Here is a 21,295-nt window from a genome sequence, read left to right as displayed (position 1 = left end):
AACTATCATCCCCTTCTACAGACTTGAAACAGCAACTTCTTGAGTAGATCTTCACTGTTTATGTATAGAATTCGTTCTCATCTCTCCTGCAAAGACTGGGAAATAAATCCTTTACACAGACTTAAGTAGTGCATGAGACCTTTGCACATAACAAGATGCCAGCTCTGAAAGACGTGAGCCCTGCGTGTTGCCTTTATTAGATCAGCAGTGGTGACCTTTTAGGTTTGTGTTGGAAAAGATAATTTAAAGTTGTGCTTCTCTCACAAGAGGGGGAGGAAAAATTTTCCTTCACTGCGGATTTGTAGGTTTTTGGTTTTTAAACAACCTTAGACTGGATGTATCTGATTAAAGTAGTAGTTTACTCTGGATCAGAAAGCTATGGTAGTATAGACATGGCATGGAAGGATTGCTTGCAGTTGGCCTGGCTGTTCTGCTGCTTTCTTATACTTTGTTACTGTGGCAGTAGTTTTATGAGCAGCAGCTCTAATATTGGCCTTGTCTTAAGCCACTGCATGCTCAAACGGGAACTGAGCTATGTATGTACAGCAATGTTTGCGTCCTGGGTGCGCAGAACTTGCTGTGCAGGAGAGGGAGAAGGATGTCCAGCAGCTGGGTCTGCTCCTGGTAGCTGATGCTGGAGCATGCAGCACTCCACAGTGTATGTGCGGATTGCTTGTTTGTGGCACGGCCTAGGAATGGCTGCTTTTGTTTTAACCTGGACAGGTAGCAGACACGCTTCTGTGAAAGCAGGAGCAAAGTCGTGGCTATACTGGAATAGAGTCAAGGTCCATCTAGCTCCAAGTCCCATCTTAGCAGTGGTCAACAGCAGTCTGTGGAAGAGCACTGTCATACTCGTTCAAGATGCTATCTTGTAGCTTACAGATCTCCTTTACCATGCCTGTATAGTGTCTTAAAAAGAGCAAGAATTACATTCTGATACATAGTGCTTAACATTAGTCAAATGCTGCTGAAATTTATTGTCTATGTATCCTATTTATTTTCTACATTTCCTATAGTGTCTGCTTTCTGTGTTTTCAGAATTAGTGTGTCCCATAAGTGTTAGAGCACTAGGTGTAGAAGGCTCTGTGTTTCCTTCTCCTCTTGGAGGAGTGTCTTCTGATACTGTCTTATTGTCCTTCTCAGATCATCTCATGAAGCTAACCATATTGTAATTGAGTTGCTGATGATCATGAATAGATTATTCTGCTCATTTTGGCATTAGGAAGAAAAATATTTCCTTTCCCTGTGGGGCTTTGTAAAAGACCCAATAAAGTCACTTTACATTAAGAATTGCATGGTAGCTTTATGAAGGGAGAGCTGCAGGTAAAACAGACCAAGACATTGGCAATGTATCTTTGCTATTTTTTTATTTATTCAGGCACCAAGTCTGGCAGCTGGATCAGTGTGAAGAATCTCCTGAACCTATGTAGGGCCTCCCTGATTACAATGCAGGATCGGGGCCCAACCTTTTTCTCCCTCCAGGTTGGGCAGGAGGTTGTTTTTTTTTTTTCTGGCATGTATACAAGCATCTACAAGACAGGGAAGGAAAAGTAGTTTTCCTCTCTATCGTATTTTGCTAGGAACCAAGAGCTTAGGTCTTTCGCTGTCCTGTTTTCTGTATAGTGGTCTGTGGGAAAGGTTTTTGATCTGGCAGTGACTTAACAATGCTTTACATTCATTCTGCCCATATTGTTAGTACTGAACAGGGTACTGGACACTGGGTAATCAGCCCTGAAAAGTAAAACTCATTTCTCTACTGCATAATATCAGTGGCTGTGCTTTATGACTGAAACTAGGCAGGAGTCAGAGAGTATTCATACAACAACCAGAGGACAGGAATATACCTTGTCATGTTTGTGCCCTAAACATGTTCTATTTGCCACTTGTTATGTATGTAAATGTAAGTCCACTATCCTTTATCTTGTATTTGTACTTTCCTCTGTTTGACCTCATCCTTTCTTGAATGCCCCTTGGATGCTATGGTATGTTCAGTTCAACACTTTTGTAACTGGAAGATGAGAACCATATCTATCACAAAATTTCATACTGGCAGGAGTTTGACTTTTGGCTATTTGTTGTTACTCTCTGAGCCAATTATCTTGTAGTATTAAATTATGTCTGAAGGAAGTGATGTTTTCCTTGGTTTTGGTTTGTTGTTTTTTTTTTTTTTTTTTAAATTATATCATGTTTCATTTTATTTATTTATAAGAGAAATAAATTATTTAATTTAATTTTTACTTATTGTATCCTATTTTATTCTGCATTTTTGCATCATGGAATGACAAAATATATTTTCAAACAAGATATATTTACCTGTCATGCATTTCTCCCATTCTTAGTATTCTTTGTTTAGTAGATTAATTATTTTGTTCCTCAAGGGTTTCTCTTTTTTGGAAGAAGTTTACTTTTAGCTTTGTCTTTTACAGAAGTGCCATGGTCATATTTGTAGTAGTGCTGTGCGCAGAGCATGGCTTACATTTTTGTCTGTCATGTTTTGGGACTCAGTTTGTGTCGTGGATTTCTTTATTGTTAGGAATTTTTTTTTTTCTGCTTAGTAAAATGTTTTTGTTGATAGGGAAGCAAATGTATGTTTTTGGGTATTTCCCTTGGACTATTATTGTCACTGTGGCTCCAGCTGATGTACAGAACCATAATTTCCTAGATATTGTCAGGTACATAAGATGCAGATTACCTTTACAAACCTAGGTATAAAGAAAGAGACTACAGGGGTTTAGTTCTTGAGTAAGTAACTTAACAACAATCTAGAATGTTGCACATGCACCACTAAGGGGTGCAAGAAATACTAGATCGGACAGTGTCTCTGTTGAAAAAGTTTTACTATTTCCTATTTTGGTCTATATGGCCATATTTGCAAACAGAAATGTTGTGAGCAAGCATTAGAGAATGTGATCCTAACGTGATATTTTACTTCCTCTTTAGTTCTCCAGATTTTGACCAGCTACATCAATTTGTCACAAATGACACTGAAACTCATGACATATTTTTAATATGTCTGTTTTATATCTGTATGTTGTATACTTTAAATGTATTTATATGTTTTAAATTCTAAATATATGTTTATTTTATATTAGAGCAGGATTAAGGAAACAAATCATTTGTTAGATTCCTCATAATTAGTTTTAAGAGCTGGCTATTTACTTCTGAAGAATCTAGGATATTCACATGTGTTTGGACTATTGAATTTTAATGACATTTGCTGTCATATCCGGTTGCCTTTATTTTCACTCTGCTTCTACAGTTGTTACTGACTATTTCTGCTGTTTTGTAAGTTGAACAGCAGGAGGAGCTCCAGACTTAATTCACAAAGTATGTTTTTCTTTCTGTAAACTTAGTTTAGCCACAATAATTTTGTTTCTGTCAGCTTTCACCAAGTCTTTTCCCTGGAAACTTGATCCTACTTCAAAAGTGTAAGTCTCATTGATGGTAACAGGACAGTTTACTTCAATTTTTTTTTTTTTTTTTTTTTTTTTTTTAAATTTTGTTAAGTAGCCTCTTTGGCTTTAAACCCACACTTACGACAATGTAATGTTTTTGTAGCTATAGTTTAAGTGGCAGAGAAAATAGATGTCAGTATAAATGTACATTTAAGAGAAACCAGAGACAAAAGTCTGAAGTTCATGGCAGTAGTATCTTAAAAGAAGATAGAGTAATTAGGGGAACCTCAAGAATTTTGGCAGGCTAAGGGCAATAAAACAGTGAATGCTACAACATGCTTCAGCCTCTAACAAGTAAGAAGATGTTTAATATGTATATTATAAAAATAATCCTGTTGAGTTTTAGTGCAGGCAAGTACCATAGTATTAATTAAATCCCATTACTTCTCAGTAAGTGCAGCTGCAGTTACAAATAATTCTCAAGGCCCTGATCTTGCAAAGATGTATTAGCCTTGCTGACTTCTTCCGGGTCATAAAAAACCCAAAACACTGGAAGAGACCTTTTGAGGTCAACTATTTGCCTTGAATGTGGGATTGACTGTGCTTAAGCCAATTCTGACGGAGGCACAGAACTTTTCTTTAGAACTGTTAGTGATGAGCTTAGTGTATTTGGTGTTGACTCGCTTTTCCCTAACCTTTGGTGCTTACCAGGCTGGGCTGACTTTGCTGGCTATAATTCACTGTTGGGATTTTTGCCAAAGTGTCAGAGATTTTATTCATCTTGCAACTGGGATGTGCTTGCAGGATATTGCACTCTGTGCTTGTCTATCTTTTTGGCACTGCAGAAGTAAATAAGACTGGCCTTGGGGATGAACAAGTCAATGCCAAAATAAGCCAGTTTCCTGCTGTGTAGGAAAGAGAAGTCACCACAGCAACTGCAGGAATTTTGGATCTTGGGGTGACCAGCTGAGCAGAAATTAGGAATAACGCATCTCCTTTCTTATTGGGACTCTACATAGGCCGCCAGCTTCAGGGGAGAGTAGGCAGCACTTTTGTTTTTTCAGAGGGGTAGCTTCAATACCAAGGTACCTAAACATGGCTGGATGTTTCTCAAGTTGCTAAAAGCCGCAGCTAATGTTGAGGTTTGCAAGTTACTTTTAAACAAACTTGTTTATGGCTGCTTTTTGTTAAATTACTTTTAGTTTTATGAGAGAGTGTTCCCTGTTGGGAACACCACATGGAAAAATAGCACAGACCCTTTGTGGAATATGTGAGAAAACTGTCACTCTGTTCAAATTGAAAGCTGAAGTGGAAAAATAATGCAAAATTTAAAAAGAACCAGGAAATCTTTCAACCAAAGTGCTCACAGAGAAGGAAAACTTTCTTTAACTATGTGTATATAAGCAAGGGAAGGCATGCCTGCTGGTAAATCAACTAATGCAGGTGCAAAAAGTCCATTTAACTTACCAGTCACTAAGCTAGTGGACTAAACTTTTTGGATGAAAACCTGAAAGTTATTGAAAAGGCTTGCTGTGAAGCAGAATTCAAGTTTCAATAATTATTTCTTTATTCAAAACATTGTGGAAAGACAAAGAAATTGTTGATTTTAAATCAAAGTCAAATCTAAAAGTTGCATACAGAGTCGATACCAAACCAATACTCTGAATTACCCCCTGACCTCCTCCAAAATATTCTGTGAAGTACAATTAACAGAAGGAAAAAAGGAATGTGAGATACAGGTGCTAGTTTATGGTTGATGAGAGTACAAAGGCTTTCTATTATTATTATCATTATTATTATTGAGAAATCCAGAGTCTTCTATAAATCATGGTTAAGAGTCTCCCTTCAGGTAAAGAATTAAATTTCATAGTCTGGCATGTAATGAAAATTGGAAGGGGTTTTCCTTGTCTTGATCTCTTTAAGTTAACCTGAGGGGTTCATCTCACTTTCATCTTCCACTAACAAGATTTTTTCAGGTTTCTTTGAAAGTTTTGACAGAATCTGTTTTATTAGAGATAGTTAACTTAGTGTTCTATATTTTTGTGGATGTCAACAGGATAATAATTTTTCTCAAAAAAAAAAAAAAAAAAAGTCAGGCTATATCAGGGACTACATTTAATAGTCACCGATAAGAATTCTTGCTAAGCAGCTAATTTGCAGTTGTTAAGAGTCTGAATGTTCATGTTCTGAAGAACAGTGATCTTTACTCAAATATCCCTAATATCCAAGTTTATAAAAAGCATTCTTAATAGAACAGATGAAAGTCATGCTACACAAAACGGTCTTAGTTTCTTTCCAAATATACAGCTTAAATGAAAGTGATTTTAGAAGTCTGCATTTTATTTAGACTCAATGAAGTCATACAAGCTTAGAAATAATTATTTATAATCGCATACTACATCTTTGTTCTTCACGGGGACACAGCCTTTTTTGTTTGAAGCCTGCTGTTCTTGAAGAATAACCAAACCTCATTGTGTCAGTTAACTTCTTTTTAAAATTGTTTTTTAAATCGGTTTGGCTCCGTTACTACTTTTAAAAATAGTGCTGGACTGCATACTGTAAAAGTAAGGTGTCTGGATTCTTTAACATAGTTTATCCTTTGATATAAAGCAGGAATTTGCATCAAAGAAACTACTGTTTTCTTTGATATTTCTACTTTCTTTAGGAGGGTACTGAGATTTCTCTTTGTAAAGTTTCTAAGCTTACATTCTGACTTCTGTCATAAGTACATAAGAAAGTTTTCATTCTTTCCTGGGCTTTGTTATAAATACAAATGCTTCGGTGTTTGTAATCAGATGTTCAGAGTGAATTAAGTTATTGGAATATGTTTTAAGGCAAAATGAAAGCAGAGCAAACTTCTTTCGTTCATTTTTGTGCTTCTCAGTCTTTCACAGTTTTGGATATTTAAGCATATGGGTTATGCAATTCAACAGGAACAACAAAATAATTTAAGGTTCATTATTACAATAAAAGGGACTACTTTTAATTCTTGATCTTTTTTTTTTTTTAAAGTCAAAGAAGCTAACTGAAAGTTTGGCACAGAGAAAAATATTCTTTTCCACTGTAGATGAGTTCGTGTATGTATTTGTTGATGCTGTTTCTGATTTGTTCGGAGTGAGATTTATATACTGGTGTCCTTTATTTTTTTACATAAATGTAATACGATATTTCTTACGCCTAAACTAAAAGCTTTTTTTTTTTTTATTTTTTATAATATCTAGTCATGTAAAATGCCTTCTTGATTTCAGGAAGTCATCTTTTAGGTTAATAATTGTGTTTTCTGGTGTGTATGTCTGTAACGGATAGAAATTTTGGTATTTCCTCTTCCTGCTCTTCCAGAAGTGCATTCAGAGCCTTTAAGTTTCACATAAGGGCTTAAGAAAATGTACGTGCTCAAGTTCAAGGATAGTTGGGAAAACTTTCTGTAGCACTGCAAGTATCCAAAATCAATCCGTACCTGTTTTTCTTCTAGAGTATCTGAGGTCAAAAAGGTTCTATGGTAAGAAATCTTTTTGACTGCAGTATGTAGTTCTCTGCAAAGTTCTGTTGTGATTCATCAGACCACCTTCCATCTCTTCTGCCTGCATTTTCAAAGGCATCTTCTCATAGAAAAGGCTGTCCTGTTCATCCTCTTGGGATTCAGGTATAAAACATGCAGTCCAGTCAGGGAAGCCCAAGTTCCAGAGAGGAGCAAGAGCTCATAGCTGAGATTAAGACTTCTGCTAGTTAGCTCTAGCTGGTACCTTGCTAAGCCTGGGAGTGGCATCGTATCTGCGCCTGCCTTTCTCTGGTGACATAGGCACCCTGGGTGCCTATTTGAAGCACTCTGAATCCCCTTGCTGGGGCCCAGAACTCACATTTTAAGTGAAAGGGTATCCAGAGAGGATGTTTGATTCTTGCCCTGGCTTGCTTAGCTGACCTGAATCCTTTTTCTTCCTTAGGAAGTGCTGTAACCATGTTTCCATGTATTTGCCAGCTTTGGAGACAGCAGTACAGTGTTCTGCTAGGGACGTTAGTATGCCATGTGCATCATCCTCCCCATTGAATTCTGCCTGTCTGCTCAGCTGGTGCACCAAGCAAGCTGCAAATTACAGCATACAAGAAAGCCTGTCTTCAGGCACTTCTCTGCAGTTGTTGTCGCCAAATGGAGCTCCAATTGGTTTCCAACGCAGATTTTAGCTGTCTGTCTCCAGAACATTAACATTTCTTGCTAGTAGCAGTAACCCTTAGCAGAAATTTTACCAGTAGCAGAATGCGTTAGCATAGTTCAGTATGGGTTGTAATAACTTCCTTTCTGATTCCTTTTCCCAAAAATACTTGAATGCATTTCCTGTTGGAGCTAAAAATTGTAACTTGGCTGAATAAATCTAGAAGCAGCTTGGCAAAGAGTGACTAGAAGGAGTGTGCTCATATTAAAGCAGCTGCTTCTTGCAGTTTTATCTGAATTTTTTACTATTTGTTTTAAATAGAAGGAACAAAGCTAGACAACTGTCTAAGCCCACAGTTGATAACAGCTTGAAAATCATGCATAAAGTGATTCTTAGAATGGCTGCTACTTTAACCTGTAGTATAATAAAAATAATTATATGCACAGTAGGGTCAGCAACAGTTATTAACATGTAGATTATGAAGATTGCTTTGCTCTGACCAGTGAGCAGTTCAGGGGCAGGCTAAGCTGTAGTACTCTGGAAACTTGGCTACTTTTTATAGAGTCAGTCACTATCAGTTAATTCATTAACTAAAGTTTTTGTCCTTTCATTCTATCAATAGAGAAGTAATGTGCAGTGGAATGCCTTGTTTTGCTAGGGTTTTGTTGGGAGCCTTTTGTGTGCATTTTCAAATACACTTGGTTTCACATTTGAAAAAAATGATCAAAGAAACACCATACACCTGGGATAGAAGTTGGTGAACTTTGAGTTTCCCCTTTAGCTTCAGGAGAAATTAATTTTACAGTTTTGGATCAGCCCTCAGAAAGGCTCTGCATCCTACACAGACAAGCTCTATCTTTGTTACAGGACAGTTTGAAGTGCTAAAGGAGTGTATTGATAGAAGTCTTCGTCTTGGAATTTTATGTGGTGTTTTAGATAATCTGGCCCAGGTCAGAGAGTGTTTTGAAGATACAACCCGAGACCCTTGAACAGCATTAGAAATTTCATTCAGAGGGCTGAGAGAAGTTTGGCTTGCTCTCACAATTGCAGTCCCCATTGCTGCCAAGAAGTTGTGCTATGGTGTTTTAGATTAGGATGAATTTGAACACTGAAATACTGTGGCTGGAAAATGTTTTGTTCATGCAGTTTCACTAAGGTGATGAAGCTGTGAATAACTGAGGTTGGGTAATCATTTGCTAGCAAACAGATGCTTTTTTCCTGTCATCTGGAAACAATCAAGTTGCTAATGGCTGCTACCGTTTGAGTGCCTGGAATCTTCAATAAGGGAACATGTAGTTTGTCTGTAAACTCTTCCAAATACTTTTCCACCCACACCCTCCAGCCAGACTTCGTTTTACAGATCTAGGAGAGATTGTAGGATTTCCTGTTCTGCTCATTGAGTATTCTTTTTCTGGTAAAGATTCAAGTCTTTTAAATTAAATTCTTCCCTTTTCCCCATTGTCCTCTAATCTTACCTAGAGTTACACCTTTCATCCTGCAGTAAGTAGCATTAAATCTTGAGGGTGGCGGCTCAGAACAGAGTCAGGCATATGGTTGCTCTTCCTGCTGAAAGATCATCTATTAATAATAATTCCAGGAACTGAGTTTTTCATTATAGGACATCAGCTTCAGATAGCTGAGGTTTTGGCTAATTTCTATTCCTAAATAAGCCGAAAGAGAAACTTTTCCTGGAATCAGTGCAAGTTTGGGGTTAGGCTTTCTTCAGTGATATTTGCTCTTGATTTGTGGAAAGAGTTCATGTATGAGGTAGGACCAAATTCAAAAAGTTGTGAATTAAATCTGTGTTTTGGTGTCTGGAATGATTACTGCTTAGTGGGTATAGACTGATGTTAGAGAAAGATTTTGAAGGTGTAGTATCCACTTTCTGGAGCAGTAGCTTTTTTTTTCAGTGCCTAATACGCCTTTTGAAGTGTGTTACTGATTATTATAATTTGATTATGAAAATTGCATTATATTATCATATTTTAACTTCCTATGACTTTGCAGTGGCTAGCAAACAAGCTATGGATGCCGGATAACTTAAGGTGTAACAATCACCACTGACTGCTGTCAGGTTTGTCCAAAAGTAATTTAAATATCAGTCTTGTGTCATAAGCCACTAGTGCTATTTGAGGATTTTTCAGTATCTTTGTCTTTGATGTTTGTACACTGGTGTAGTAGGCAAGACAGAAAGGGAGAAATAAGTGAGACCAGAACTAGAAACGTTGGGGTTTTTTTTTTTTTTTGGTGTTCTATATAAAAAATGTTGTTTTTCAAAACTTTTTTAAATTTTCTGTTGACAAGAGGAGTATTAACACACATCTTCCATTAAATGTGGGAGAGGTTTGATCCCGACAATGTTCTACCAGAAGTGACTGACTTTAACTTTGTGTAGTTATTATTAAAGTTGTTGTTTAATCAGGACCTCATTGTACTAAAAATGTCAGATTGTGACATCTTCAAACGTTAGCCGGGGTAGGGGACTAGTTCCCCTGGGGAGTGTGCCTTAAGCCAGCATAGTCTGTTACTGCTGTTTTCATGTGTGAGTGGATAAGTATTGTGCTTTTCCAAAAGACAAAACTACTACAGACTGATTCCCACCCCACCCCCCCACGTTTGGATAGTGACAGTGTATTACAAAATACCTATCAGAAAACCTTCTCTCCATCCTCTTCATCATGGGGTAGGTCCATGGGGACAATGCACATGTTCAAGGAGTGCTGAGAATGAGGAAGAAATAGGCACTTATCTTCTCCCTGTAATATGTTAATGTCAGCTCTTCTTTCCATGAAGAAGTATCACAGCTTTCTCCTGCTAGTATGTATCTGCATTTTTGACAGAAACAAAATGAAATGAAGTAGTTTCAGAGTTCTTGCCCTCTGCCCCCAGCAAACACATGTTAATCCAGTACTTAACTGAGTGTGGTAATCTTTTGCAGTTAGCATGAAACATTTTTCTCCTCCGATAAATCTGGAATCTATCTCATACTGCAGCTGTGTGGTCTTAGTCCTAGGTTCCATATGACCTCTTCACAGAACACAGAATGGTTGAGGTTGGAAGGGACCTCTGGAGGTCATCTGGTCCAACACCGAGCTCAAGCAGGGACATCTAGAGCTGCTTTGCCCAGGACCATGTCCAGATGGCTTTTAAGCACCTCCAACGATGAAGACTCCACCAGCTCCCTGGGCAACCTGGGCCAGTGCTCGGTCACCCTCACAGGGAAAAAGTGTTCCCTGATGTTCAGAGGGAACCTCCTGTGTTTCAGTGTGTGCCTGTTGCCTCTGGTCCTGTCACTGGGCACTGCTGAGGAGAGCCTGGCTCTGTCGTCTTTGTACCCTCCCTTCAGGTATTTATACTCATTAATAAGCTCCTCCTGAGCCTTCTCTTCTCTAGGCTGAACAGTCCCAGCTCTCTCAGCCTTTCATTGTAGGAGAGATGCTCCAGTCCCTTCATCATCTTAGTGGGCCTTTGTTGGACTTTCTCCAGTGTGTCCATGTCTCTCTTGTACTGAGGAGCCCAGTGCTGGACCCAGCACTCCAGGTGTGGCCTCACCAGTGCTGAGTAGAGGGGAAGGATCACCTCCCTTGGCCTGCTGGCAATGCTTTGCCTCACGCAGCCCAGGATGCCATTCACCTTCTTTGCGGCAAGGGCCCATTGCTGGCTCATGTTCAACTTGGTGTCCACCAGGACCCCCAGGTCCTTTTCTGACAAGCTGCTTTCTTGCTGGGTGGCCCCCAGCATATACTGGTGCCTGGGGTTGTTCCTCCCCAGGTGCAGGACTTTGCAATTCTTATTGAACTTCATGAGGTTCCTGGCACCCCTTTTCTCCAGCTTGTTGAGGTCCCTCTGGATGGCAGCACGACCCCCTGGCATATCAGCCACTCCTCCCAGTTCGGTGTCATCAGCAAATGTGCTGAGGGTACACTGGCCATCATCTGGGTCATTAATGAAGATGTTAAACAGGACTGGACCCAGTACTGACCCCTGGGGTACACCACTAGTCACTGGCCTCCAAATAGACTCTGCGCCACTGATCAAATCCCTCTGAGCCCAGCCATTCAGCCAGTTTTCAGTCCACCTCCATGTCTGCTTATCCAGCCTGTACATCAACAGCTTCTCCGTGAGGATCTTATGGAGATAGTGTCAAAGGCCCTACTGAAGTTCGGGTAGATAATGTGCACTGCTCTCCCCTTGTCCACCAGGCCAGTTGTTTCACCATAGAAGTTTATTAAGTTGGTCAAGCATGACTTGCCCTTGGTGAATCCATGCTGGCTACTCCTGAGGACGTTCTTGTCTTTCATGTGCTTGGAAATGGTTTCCAGGATTAGCTGGTCCATCAGAAAAAATTTCTGCTCTTCAGAAAATTTTGAGTTGTCTGGTCTCTTGATATCACACTTCTCTTGATTTTTCTTGCTTGCTGTGTAAATCATAGAATGACAGAATCATTTAGGTTCGAAAAGACCTTCAAGATCATCGAGTCCAACCATCATCCGTGCCCACTAAACCATGTTATGGGGTACCTCGTCTACGCGCTTTTTGAAATGTGGCTTAATTTCATGAAGTGTTTTCAAGGGTGCTGTTCTTGACTTTCTTATCATTCTCATATCCTCTTTTCCTTCAACTGAACTCACTTGTAGGAGTTATATGTTTTAATTTCCTGCAACTGTGAAAATCTGATGGTTTGCTATGGCTGTGAGCTGTCGGTGGAGTTGAATTTTGATTTACTGAAGTGTCTGTTTGTGATATTATATCATATGGGTTCTTTCTTGAAATGTCTCATACAGTCAACTCTCTTCTCCCAGTTGACAGGGAGGAAATGGCAGGGAAACCCTGGATGATATTGGATGTCACGGGAGGAGGATGTGAAGGTACTCGGTGGGCTTTGCACATGGTCAGCGTAGCTCTGGCAGAGCTGATTGAAATGAGCTCTGCAAAGAGCCCTCGTGCAACCTCCGTGTGAAACCACTTTAGTGTGTCTGTATTACTCCCCTGGTTCTGAGGTAGTATGGTAGCTGGGCCTTGTGCTCCACCTGGATTAACAAACCTTTCTGGAACCTAAACCAAGGTACAGTAAATTTGAATGGCTCTGCAGAATCTAGTGTCAGACAAGCAGGATTGGGGCTGAGCCAGAACTTAATAAATGCTGCTCATCTGAATTGGCTCTGAGGAGATTGAGCTCTAGGTTACTACTCAACTGAAGGCTGAATTAGGACTAAAAGTGGTGTAGAACTTTGTCTTTTTTTTCCATGTAATTTTTTAGCTATACAAGAAGAGTATCATTACCTACTATTTCATTCTTAATTCATTTTGAAATAAATGTTGTAATTTTAAAAATAAGGATAATCATGTTTTGCAGCTTGGAGGGGTGTACGTGGAGAAATCATGCTTCACATTATAGTAAACTTCTATTGAGACAGTACTTTTGTAGTGAACTTTTCATTTATAGTCAGTCCTTAGTTAAAGAAGCAATTGTTTGAATTACAAATGGGAAACTCAATTTAGTATTCATAGTAGTGTGTAGGATGATGGTATAAGATTTTAAAGTGATGTGACAAAAAACAGTCCTAAACTATTACGGAGGTTGTTAGGACTTGCTGCTAAAAGGTGTTATTTCTCCTTTTAATAAAAGGATCATTTTAACAGGTCTTGTAGTCTGTATGCAGGGAAAGCTTCAGAGCAGAATCAGGAGGACTGAAGCAATTAGTGGTGGGTTTAAGTTTTCATGGTAACAATCTGAGCAGAAGGTGATCACAGGGTGATACTATAAAAATCTGGAGACATCTGAGATTTACCTACTACAGCTTTCCAAAGTGTGCAAATGTTGAGGGAGCTGCAGTTCTTGGGAATTACTGACTTAAAAATCTGAGGATATTCAACACATACACTGTAATTCTATACTTCTGGGGGGCTCCGGGTATAAAACGGTGTCTTTTGAACTCCAAATTTCTGTGGCTTATTACATGGAAATTAACTCATCTCTTCTGCTTTCTTTTAGAGACTTGCTTCCAATCTTTTTATCTAACTTGATCTAAAGTGATTTATGTCGTGCTTATTTTTGTTCTTTCACGTAAAGGCCTTTTGAGTAAGAAGGAGAATGTGTATTGCAGCATGCAGAGTGTGAATTTAAGTGTTGCTACGCATCTTGAAGAAGTTATGTCAGTATGGTAGAGGCAAAATCTGCTTTATTTTCTATGTTATAGTATAATTAAAATTAGAATGGAATACATTTAGCTTTAGCTTTAGCTTCTTGCATTTGTAGTGTGAAAATAAGCAAAACCCTGTAACTGAGCGTATGTGTATTTTTGACATGTTGCTATGGTATTTGCAAAATGCTACTGCAGTATGTGATAAAGCTAATATAAAGGATACTAGAAAAATAAACAAAATACATTGACATATTCAAGAATGAGTGCCGTGGCTTAGAGAAGTAACTCTGCCCTGCTGTGCATCACCATCCAGCGAGACCGGGTAGTGGATTGTAGCTGCAGTTGTAAGCAGCATATTGGCAAATGCAGTACTCCCAGTGGAGTTCCTTTTTTTTTTTTTTTTTTTTTTTTTGTGTGTGTGTGTGAATGGGAAGGAAGAAAGGGTGGGTAAGTGGATAGGGGCTAGCTGACTCTTTCACAGCTGGTCTCTAACTAAGCCTTTTGATCATAGGCCTTAACATAGCATGGCTCTCATCTTTGGTGTTCAGCTATTGTAGTGTAGCTGATGCGTGTTTAAATTTCAGTGACTAGCTACCATGTCATTAAGAAGCAAAAGCACAAGAGCATGAAAGAAGAAAGAAGATAGAAGGGAGAGATTGTGATGCTCTAGAGTTAAACAGTCTTTACTCTGAGACCACAGAAAATGGTATAGATAACTTAACCCTGGGACTTTGTATGTGAAATGAGGGAGCAAGAACATTTTGCTATTTAGGGTGCACACACAACTATAAGCAGATTCCAGTTCTGATTTTGCTGTCATCTCCAAAGAGTTGTGTGGCCCTGAGCAGCTTGTGGAAGGTGTAAGTTTGCAAAGCATTTGTTTGCTTGATACACTTGTAGTTTGTTTGCTTTTTAGGGTCAGAGTCTCAGGAATTTTGAGCCCAAGTATAGGCTGCATACCTCTCTGAACTACTTTTATAATTGCTTTTTGTTCATTCTCAGTTTATGTGTGTCCGTGCAGATGCATGCTGTCTTCCTCCCCACATGTGTCTTCTGTGCTACAGTGTCTTGAACATGGTTGTTTGATATTAGGCTCGGGAAGCTTGGCCGTGTTTGAACTCCATGTCACATACTAAAATCTGTATGTGGCTCAGAGTTGTAAGATACTTTCCACATGGTTCAGAGCTTGAGGTGTGATTCCTGCATGGGAGGTGATTGTGTCATCTTGGGTGTTTCTATCGCTCCAGCAAAAGGCAAGAGTGCAGAGTCAGCAGTGCTTACTGGTTGGTTTCCTGCCCTAGCTGAGGATTTGGCTTACACCACGGCCAAAGCTGGCTCCGTTTTCTGATCAGTCACACAGTGCAGCTTTGGCATGGGAATGGCACTTGAGTGCCAGTGGCCTCTTGTGGATCAAAAGCCACAGCCTGGCCACTCATGGTGTTGCTACAGTCTGTTTGAGCTACATGTTCGCCACATCTCTGAAAATCATAGTCAACATCTGCTGAATTTGGTATCCAAATTCGAATATAAGAAAAATTGAGTTACTGTGAAGCACTGTGCCATAACTAGTCTGTGACTTGGTTTCACTATTTGAAAAATAAAGCCAAACATGCTCAATAATAGCCTTGAGGCTTATCTGATGTACTTTGTCACATCCTCTGTCTTGGAGGTGAAGGCTGTAGTTTATGTAGCTCAACTAACTGACTGGTTTGGGATTCTTGTATTTCCTTAGGTACAACGTTGATCCTGGCTTGTACTGTCCATTTTTCTCTCTTGGGGCATGCATGGAAGGTTTGAACTCTTTGTTCAGTCGGCTCCTAGGAATCTCCCTTTATGCTGAACAGACACGGAGAGGAGAGATTTGGTCTGAAGATGTTCGAAAATTGGTAAGTATTCTTGTTCCCAGCATCTGAAACGACAAAGGGAAGTTAGACCAGATGGTGTGTTCCTCTGAGCCATGAATGGGATTTTGTTTTTAAATTACTTGGGTACCTATCAAAAGCACACACTAGTTGTCTAATTTTAGTTGAATTTAGACCTCAAGGGCTTTATACTCTCTCTAAGTGCCTTTTGTATGCTTGGTATTTTATGACCTTTATAGTATGTCTCTGTGTGAAGGGTGACTGAATCAGAAGCAGTTTCTCTGTTCGGAGATTATTGTTGTACCTTTCAAGCCGTACTTCTGAATGGGCTCTGCTAGTTTTTTTTGTTTGGATTTGTAGATGACTGTAGATGACTAGAATGCTGTAGGTGCATATTCTAGCAGTCATGTGTCTTCACCTCATTTTTTTATTCTGTATGTCATCTTTACTTTGAGATTGGTTTTTATGTCTTTATTTTTGTGCCCTCTTTTTAGGGGAGGGTGGAAATAAAAACTTGGGCAATAATTTACTCGTCAGGTTCCCACGTTCCTCTGTTGTCTTCCCTCCATGTATTCACTGCCAGATCTTCTTCACTGCTCTTCCACCTCCAGCAAGAGCTGCTGTTCTTTATATCCTGTGGGTCAATTTATAATTACTCCTTACTCTTTCTATTTTTATTTCCATTGTAAATCAGCTTCTGTTACCATTGACTTCTCAGAAGTCATTTAGGGGCTACAGACAGCGTTACTTTTAATACTAATCTGTGACTAATTATTTTTGAGTGAAATGCAGAAATGGCTGTAGTTTGAGGGACAAGTTGTGAATCTTGTATATATATTTTTTCCAATTAAATTTGCCAACAGATTTTACATTAATTATTCCCAGTTTACTTGTCATTTATTCATTATAAATCTTTGGATTAGAATACTATGTCTTCAATTTACACATCTTATCAGTACTTTCATTGTGGAAACGATACCTTTTTTTTCTTCAGGCTGTTGTTCATGAAACTGAAGGTTTGCTAGGATACATCTATTGTGACTTCTTTCAGCGACCTGATAAACCACATCAGGTAACATTTATGATCTGATTCCAGTGTGGGTTTTATTTGAGTAATGACTGTAGTGTTAGGGCCATTTGCGTTCAATGTAAGTTTAGTAAAAGTTATCTCAATTTAAAATAAATTAAATTTAAGCAGGGAAAGTCTGTAACTTCAAATGTGGTTTTAGGTAAAATATTTTTGTGAGTAACCTTTCATTTAAAAAATGTTACCTGATAGGTTGAACTCTGACTCTGTTCTACAGAATGATAGGCACTATGAAATGTTGTAGAACTCTGTTTAGAGAAATGGTAGATTTTTAAACACCTATTTTCTGGCCTACTGTTTACAACTAAAAACAATATGAAATTTTAATACTCTCTCAAGGTGAAAGCTCATAATGACAACTAATTTTTATTCAAAATTCTACTCTAAAACTGTAGATGGTTCCAACTGTTGTGGCTCGCTCACTCATGCTGCCTAGTGCCAGTATATTAACTACAATAGACACTTCACTCTGCAGAAGCATCTGCAAATTACCACCTTTAGTGAGGTGGTAAGTGGACAAATTTTAAATTTATATTAGTTTAATATATTACTCTGTTTTGCTAATATTTCACAATATACTAGGAGTGCTGTGCAGTATATTTTACGAAGTAGTTACTGCTGAAGAATGAGGAGAGAACTTAATCTATAAATTATGGATTTGGCACATATCCTGGTTTCAGCTGGGATAGAGTTAATTTTCTTTCTAGTAGCTGGTACAGTGTTATGTTTTGGATTGAGTATGAGAATAAAGTTGGTAACACACTGATGTTTTTAGTTGTTACTAAGCAGTGTTTATACTAAGTTAAGGATTTTTCAGCTTCTTATGCCCAGCCAGCAAGAAGGCTGGAGGGGCACAAGGAGCTGGGAGGGGATGCAGCCAGGTTAGCTGACACAAAGTGGCCAAAGGAATATTCCATACCATGTGACATCATGCCCAGTTTATAAACTGGGGGGAGTTGTCTGGGGTGGATGGATCGCTGCTTGGGGACTAACTGGGCATTGGTCAGCGAGTGGTGAGCAATTGCGTTGTGCATCACTTGTTTTGTATATTCCAATTATTTTACTATTATTATTGTCATATTATTGTCATCATCACTATTATTTTCTTCTTTCTGTTCTATTAAACTGTTCTTATCTCAGCCCACGAGTTTTAGGTTTTTTTGATTCTCTCCCCCATCCCACTGGGTGGGAGGGAGTGAGCAAGTGGCTGCATGGTGCTTGGTTGCTGGCTGGGGTTAAACCATGACAGCACATCAGTAAATTTCTTTGTGCTAGTGGTATTTTTTTAGAAAAATTGAGAGGTTTTGATAATTCTAAAACAAAAAAAATTAAATTTTATTTTCTAAAAGCAACACAGCCTTTTCTTTATGGAATAAGGTAGTTTCCTTATGAATATGAAGCAAATAATAAAAATGGAGAAACAGTGTGCTGCTGTTGAACAACACTGTCAATGATCATTGAATTCAGCTTGTGTAACTGAGTATATGTATGTTTATGTTTGATTTAATAGTTTAAGTTTAATTTAATAATTTTACCATTGTTTTGTATCATTGATACAATGACATTGGCTGTCCATATGTTTGCTTTTATTTTGAAAAGGATTGTCACTTTACAGTTCGTGGAGGCAGGCGAAAGGAAAATGGAGAGTACCAGCTGCCTGTAGTTGTTCTTATGCTTAGCCTCCCCCATTCAACCAGGGGTGCACCAACGCTACTAAGTCCTGGCATGATGGAGAATCTCTTCCATGAAATGGGACATGCTATGCATTCTATGCTGGGAAGAACTCGGTACCAGCATGTCACTGGTAAGAAAGCTAGAATAGTGATGATTTTGTTTTAGTTAAATGTTTAATTTCTAGAAAAAGGGAGTAGATTTAAAAAAAAAAAAAAGAAAGAAAGAAAAAAAAAAACAAAACAAGAAAAAAAAAGAGGATGAACCAGAAACGGTTGAGTCATGTTGATACTTCTACGACTTTGACTTGAAAATACAATATCAGATCCCCAGATATTATCTAAAACCCAACCAAACACCACTTGAATATTCTTCTAATAAGAATTAGGCATTTGTATCTCTTCTTTCTGTACTGCTGATCGTTGTTCTAGTGGTGGTATCCACTCTTGCAAGTTTGCCTTATATGGAGTTTATAGTAATGGAATAGTATAGGATTGAAAATAAATTGAGCTTAAACTTGTACCTAGTGTAAAAACACAATGAATCCTGGATTGGAAATGGTTTAGGAAATTGTATGAAGGAAAATTAGTAAATTAGTTCTTGCAAAAAGCATACACTGGCAATATGGAAAATCTGTAAAGCCAGGCCTTTTCTAGTTGATTCTGATTAAAGCAAAGTTGATAAATTAAAAACATATTGTATTTGCAAGCATGTTTAACTGGTAGGTCTTTCTATCATATGTAAATAAACATGAATGAATATGCAATCACAGCTTAGTGGCTGCACAGAAAAGGAATATTGCCTTTTTTCATTTAGTCCCTCTTCTCAAGCAGTGGCAATGAGTGTATTGGCTGACAGCTCACAGGCTGCTGTGGCCTTCTGCAGTTGTGGCAAATGGATCAAAGACATGTTCTGGCTAAAGCTGCTTGGCATGCTACTTTTCTTACCTGCGGACAGCTTGGCATATCCTCTTCTGTAATGGTGTTGCTGGAAATCCCATTTGCAGTAGACATTTACTTATTAAAAAATCCCTACAACCAAACAGATGAAATTGTAGCTCCCTTGTCTGAAGGATTTTTTTTTATGGTTTACCATTTTTTTGTTATGCTAATGATACACAGGGGAGTCCATGGTAGAGTTATGTGTTATCAACAGACACTTTGCACCCAGTAACACAATATTCTTTCCTAAGTCTTCCACTTAAAATTAAAGTAAGTATGTCACTACTGGACATTGTTAAAACATATGAAAGCTGTATATGCTCTTTTCAGTATAAGCTCTGTATACTCCTTGGGATGGTTAACCGCTCTCCCCCACCATTTCCACTCATATGGCCTTGCTCATCTTGACCTCCAGGTGTACTTACACGTCCAAAGTAACTGCTTTGGTGGTGTTCTCCTCTTGTGGCGAATTTTATGCATCTGCATGTCAAAGTCTTGAAGGGGCAGGAAATGGCTAATTTTGAGGCTCAGATTTTCCATGAGCCCCTGTGTATGGTTTCAGCGTTGCCTTAGCTCCAGACAGGTCTGTGTCCCAGGGGATTTCACTCCAGATCTAGCATTGCAAAAGCAGCATTGGGGGTCAGTGGCGTTGCTTCTGCAGAGGACCTTTTTTTGTAGGGTTTGGAATGTGTGACAATCAAATGGCTCATCCCAGGGATGTCAGTTAGGGGCCATTGGCTCTCATGAGACATTAGGGTGGTGAAGTGTGGAAACAAGATGACTACAGGCTATTGTGAGAACAAAAAATTTGACATTCTATTTGAGATGCACTGAGTATTTGGCATCTTTCCTACTCTCTGTGCCTCCCTTTTCTGAATAACATTCCCAAATATTCGGAAACCCATTCTGCTGCTAATGGGCCCAAAACTTGTATAATACTGTATGGTTTTGACTTAAGATGTGCTTCTTTTTAAGTTAATATGTCATTTTATTATATGCATTTATTGATTAATGCATAAGTGTGTGTATAAGATTTTTAAAAACCTAGCTGGTATTCCATTTTAGTTTATCATGCAGTAGAGAACGCCTACATTTGTTTTACAGGAGGACTAACTTATCCCAGATAACTGCCCAACCTTTTACGTTTCTGACTTTAAGATGATGTAATTTTTCAGGAGTCTCTTTAATGGTTATTAAAATAATTCTGTTGCTTTATTAAGGAGCACCGAGAAAGCATAAATGGCTAGGGGAACGTCAGTGTAGTTCTGCAGGCATTTTTCTTGGGACCTGCCTTGTTTTAGGCTTTTTAAAAATGATTTTCAAACAACAAGAAAAAAAGACTCTACTAATGAAATGTGATGGCACAAAAGAAGGATTGGGGTATTGTATAAGAACTGAATGACTGGATACTGCAGTGTTAGAAGTAAAATGCAATTCAGAACTACACAGTGCAGATCATGCATTTAAAGAGTACAAAGAGAATTTATGCTATCAAATGGATATTTCAACAGTGGTGGAGGAACAGAAGAACAGTTTTATGTGTTAATGCAGAATTACAAAATAGCTAATGTGTCTGAAAGGGGCGAATGTGATCTGAAATTAAATGAGAGGTGTATCTAACAGCAATAAGTATTAGAATGATTAAGAAGATACTGGTGACACCTCATGCAATGTTTGGGCATGGTTTTGTGTCTCTGGTCTGAAGGTGAATTCAAACTGAAGCAGGTGCAGGGAAGGGCTACAAGGGGTAGTCTTTCAGACTTTGCCTTCAGATAATGATGGCTGAGAGACAATATAGTTTCTCTCAATTTACGGGTTAAAAAAGTGTGGGGAATGCTGTTCACACTAAAGAGCAGTATTGGTCTGAAAACACTGAATATAAACAGATTATGAATTCAGATTACAAATTAGAGAAAGATTTGTAAAGAACAAAGGAGTGATTTTAAAAAACACAGTTCAAGAAAGAATAGTTGAAGCAAAAACCGTACTTACATTTAAGACTAGTTTTGAATGTTGACGTTGTCTGTAGCAGACAGAGGTAGAGG

The 21,295-nt window shown here is 38.6% G+C and overlaps 1 protein-coding gene across 1 annotated transcript in view; it reads left to right on the top strand.

Annotated features, from left to right (window-relative positions):
* The window catches only part of MIPEP (mitochondrial intermediate peptidase), a 78,594-nt gene that overhangs the window by 18,024 nt on the left and 39,275 nt on the right, over positions 1–21,295 (top strand). Inside the window, exons 11-13 of the mRNA XM_052812353.1 lie at positions 15,422–15,575; positions 16,546–16,623; positions 18,238–18,442. Of these exons, the coding sequence (XP_052668313.1) occupies positions 15,422–15,575; positions 16,546–16,623; positions 18,238–18,442 (437 nt within the window). The remainder of the gene's footprint in view (positions 1–15,421; positions 15,576–16,545; positions 16,624–18,237; positions 18,443–21,295) is intronic.

Source organism: Harpia harpyja, chromosome 17, assembly GCF_026419915.1.
Source record: "Harpia harpyja isolate bHarHar1 chromosome 17, bHarHar1 primary haplotype, whole genome shotgun sequence".
Classification (NCBI taxonomy): domain Eukaryota; kingdom Metazoa; phylum Chordata; class Aves; order Accipitriformes; family Accipitridae; genus Harpia; species Harpia harpyja.
Note: the sequence above shows the minus strand (reverse complement) of the source record. Positions and strands in the feature narration are given on the sequence as shown.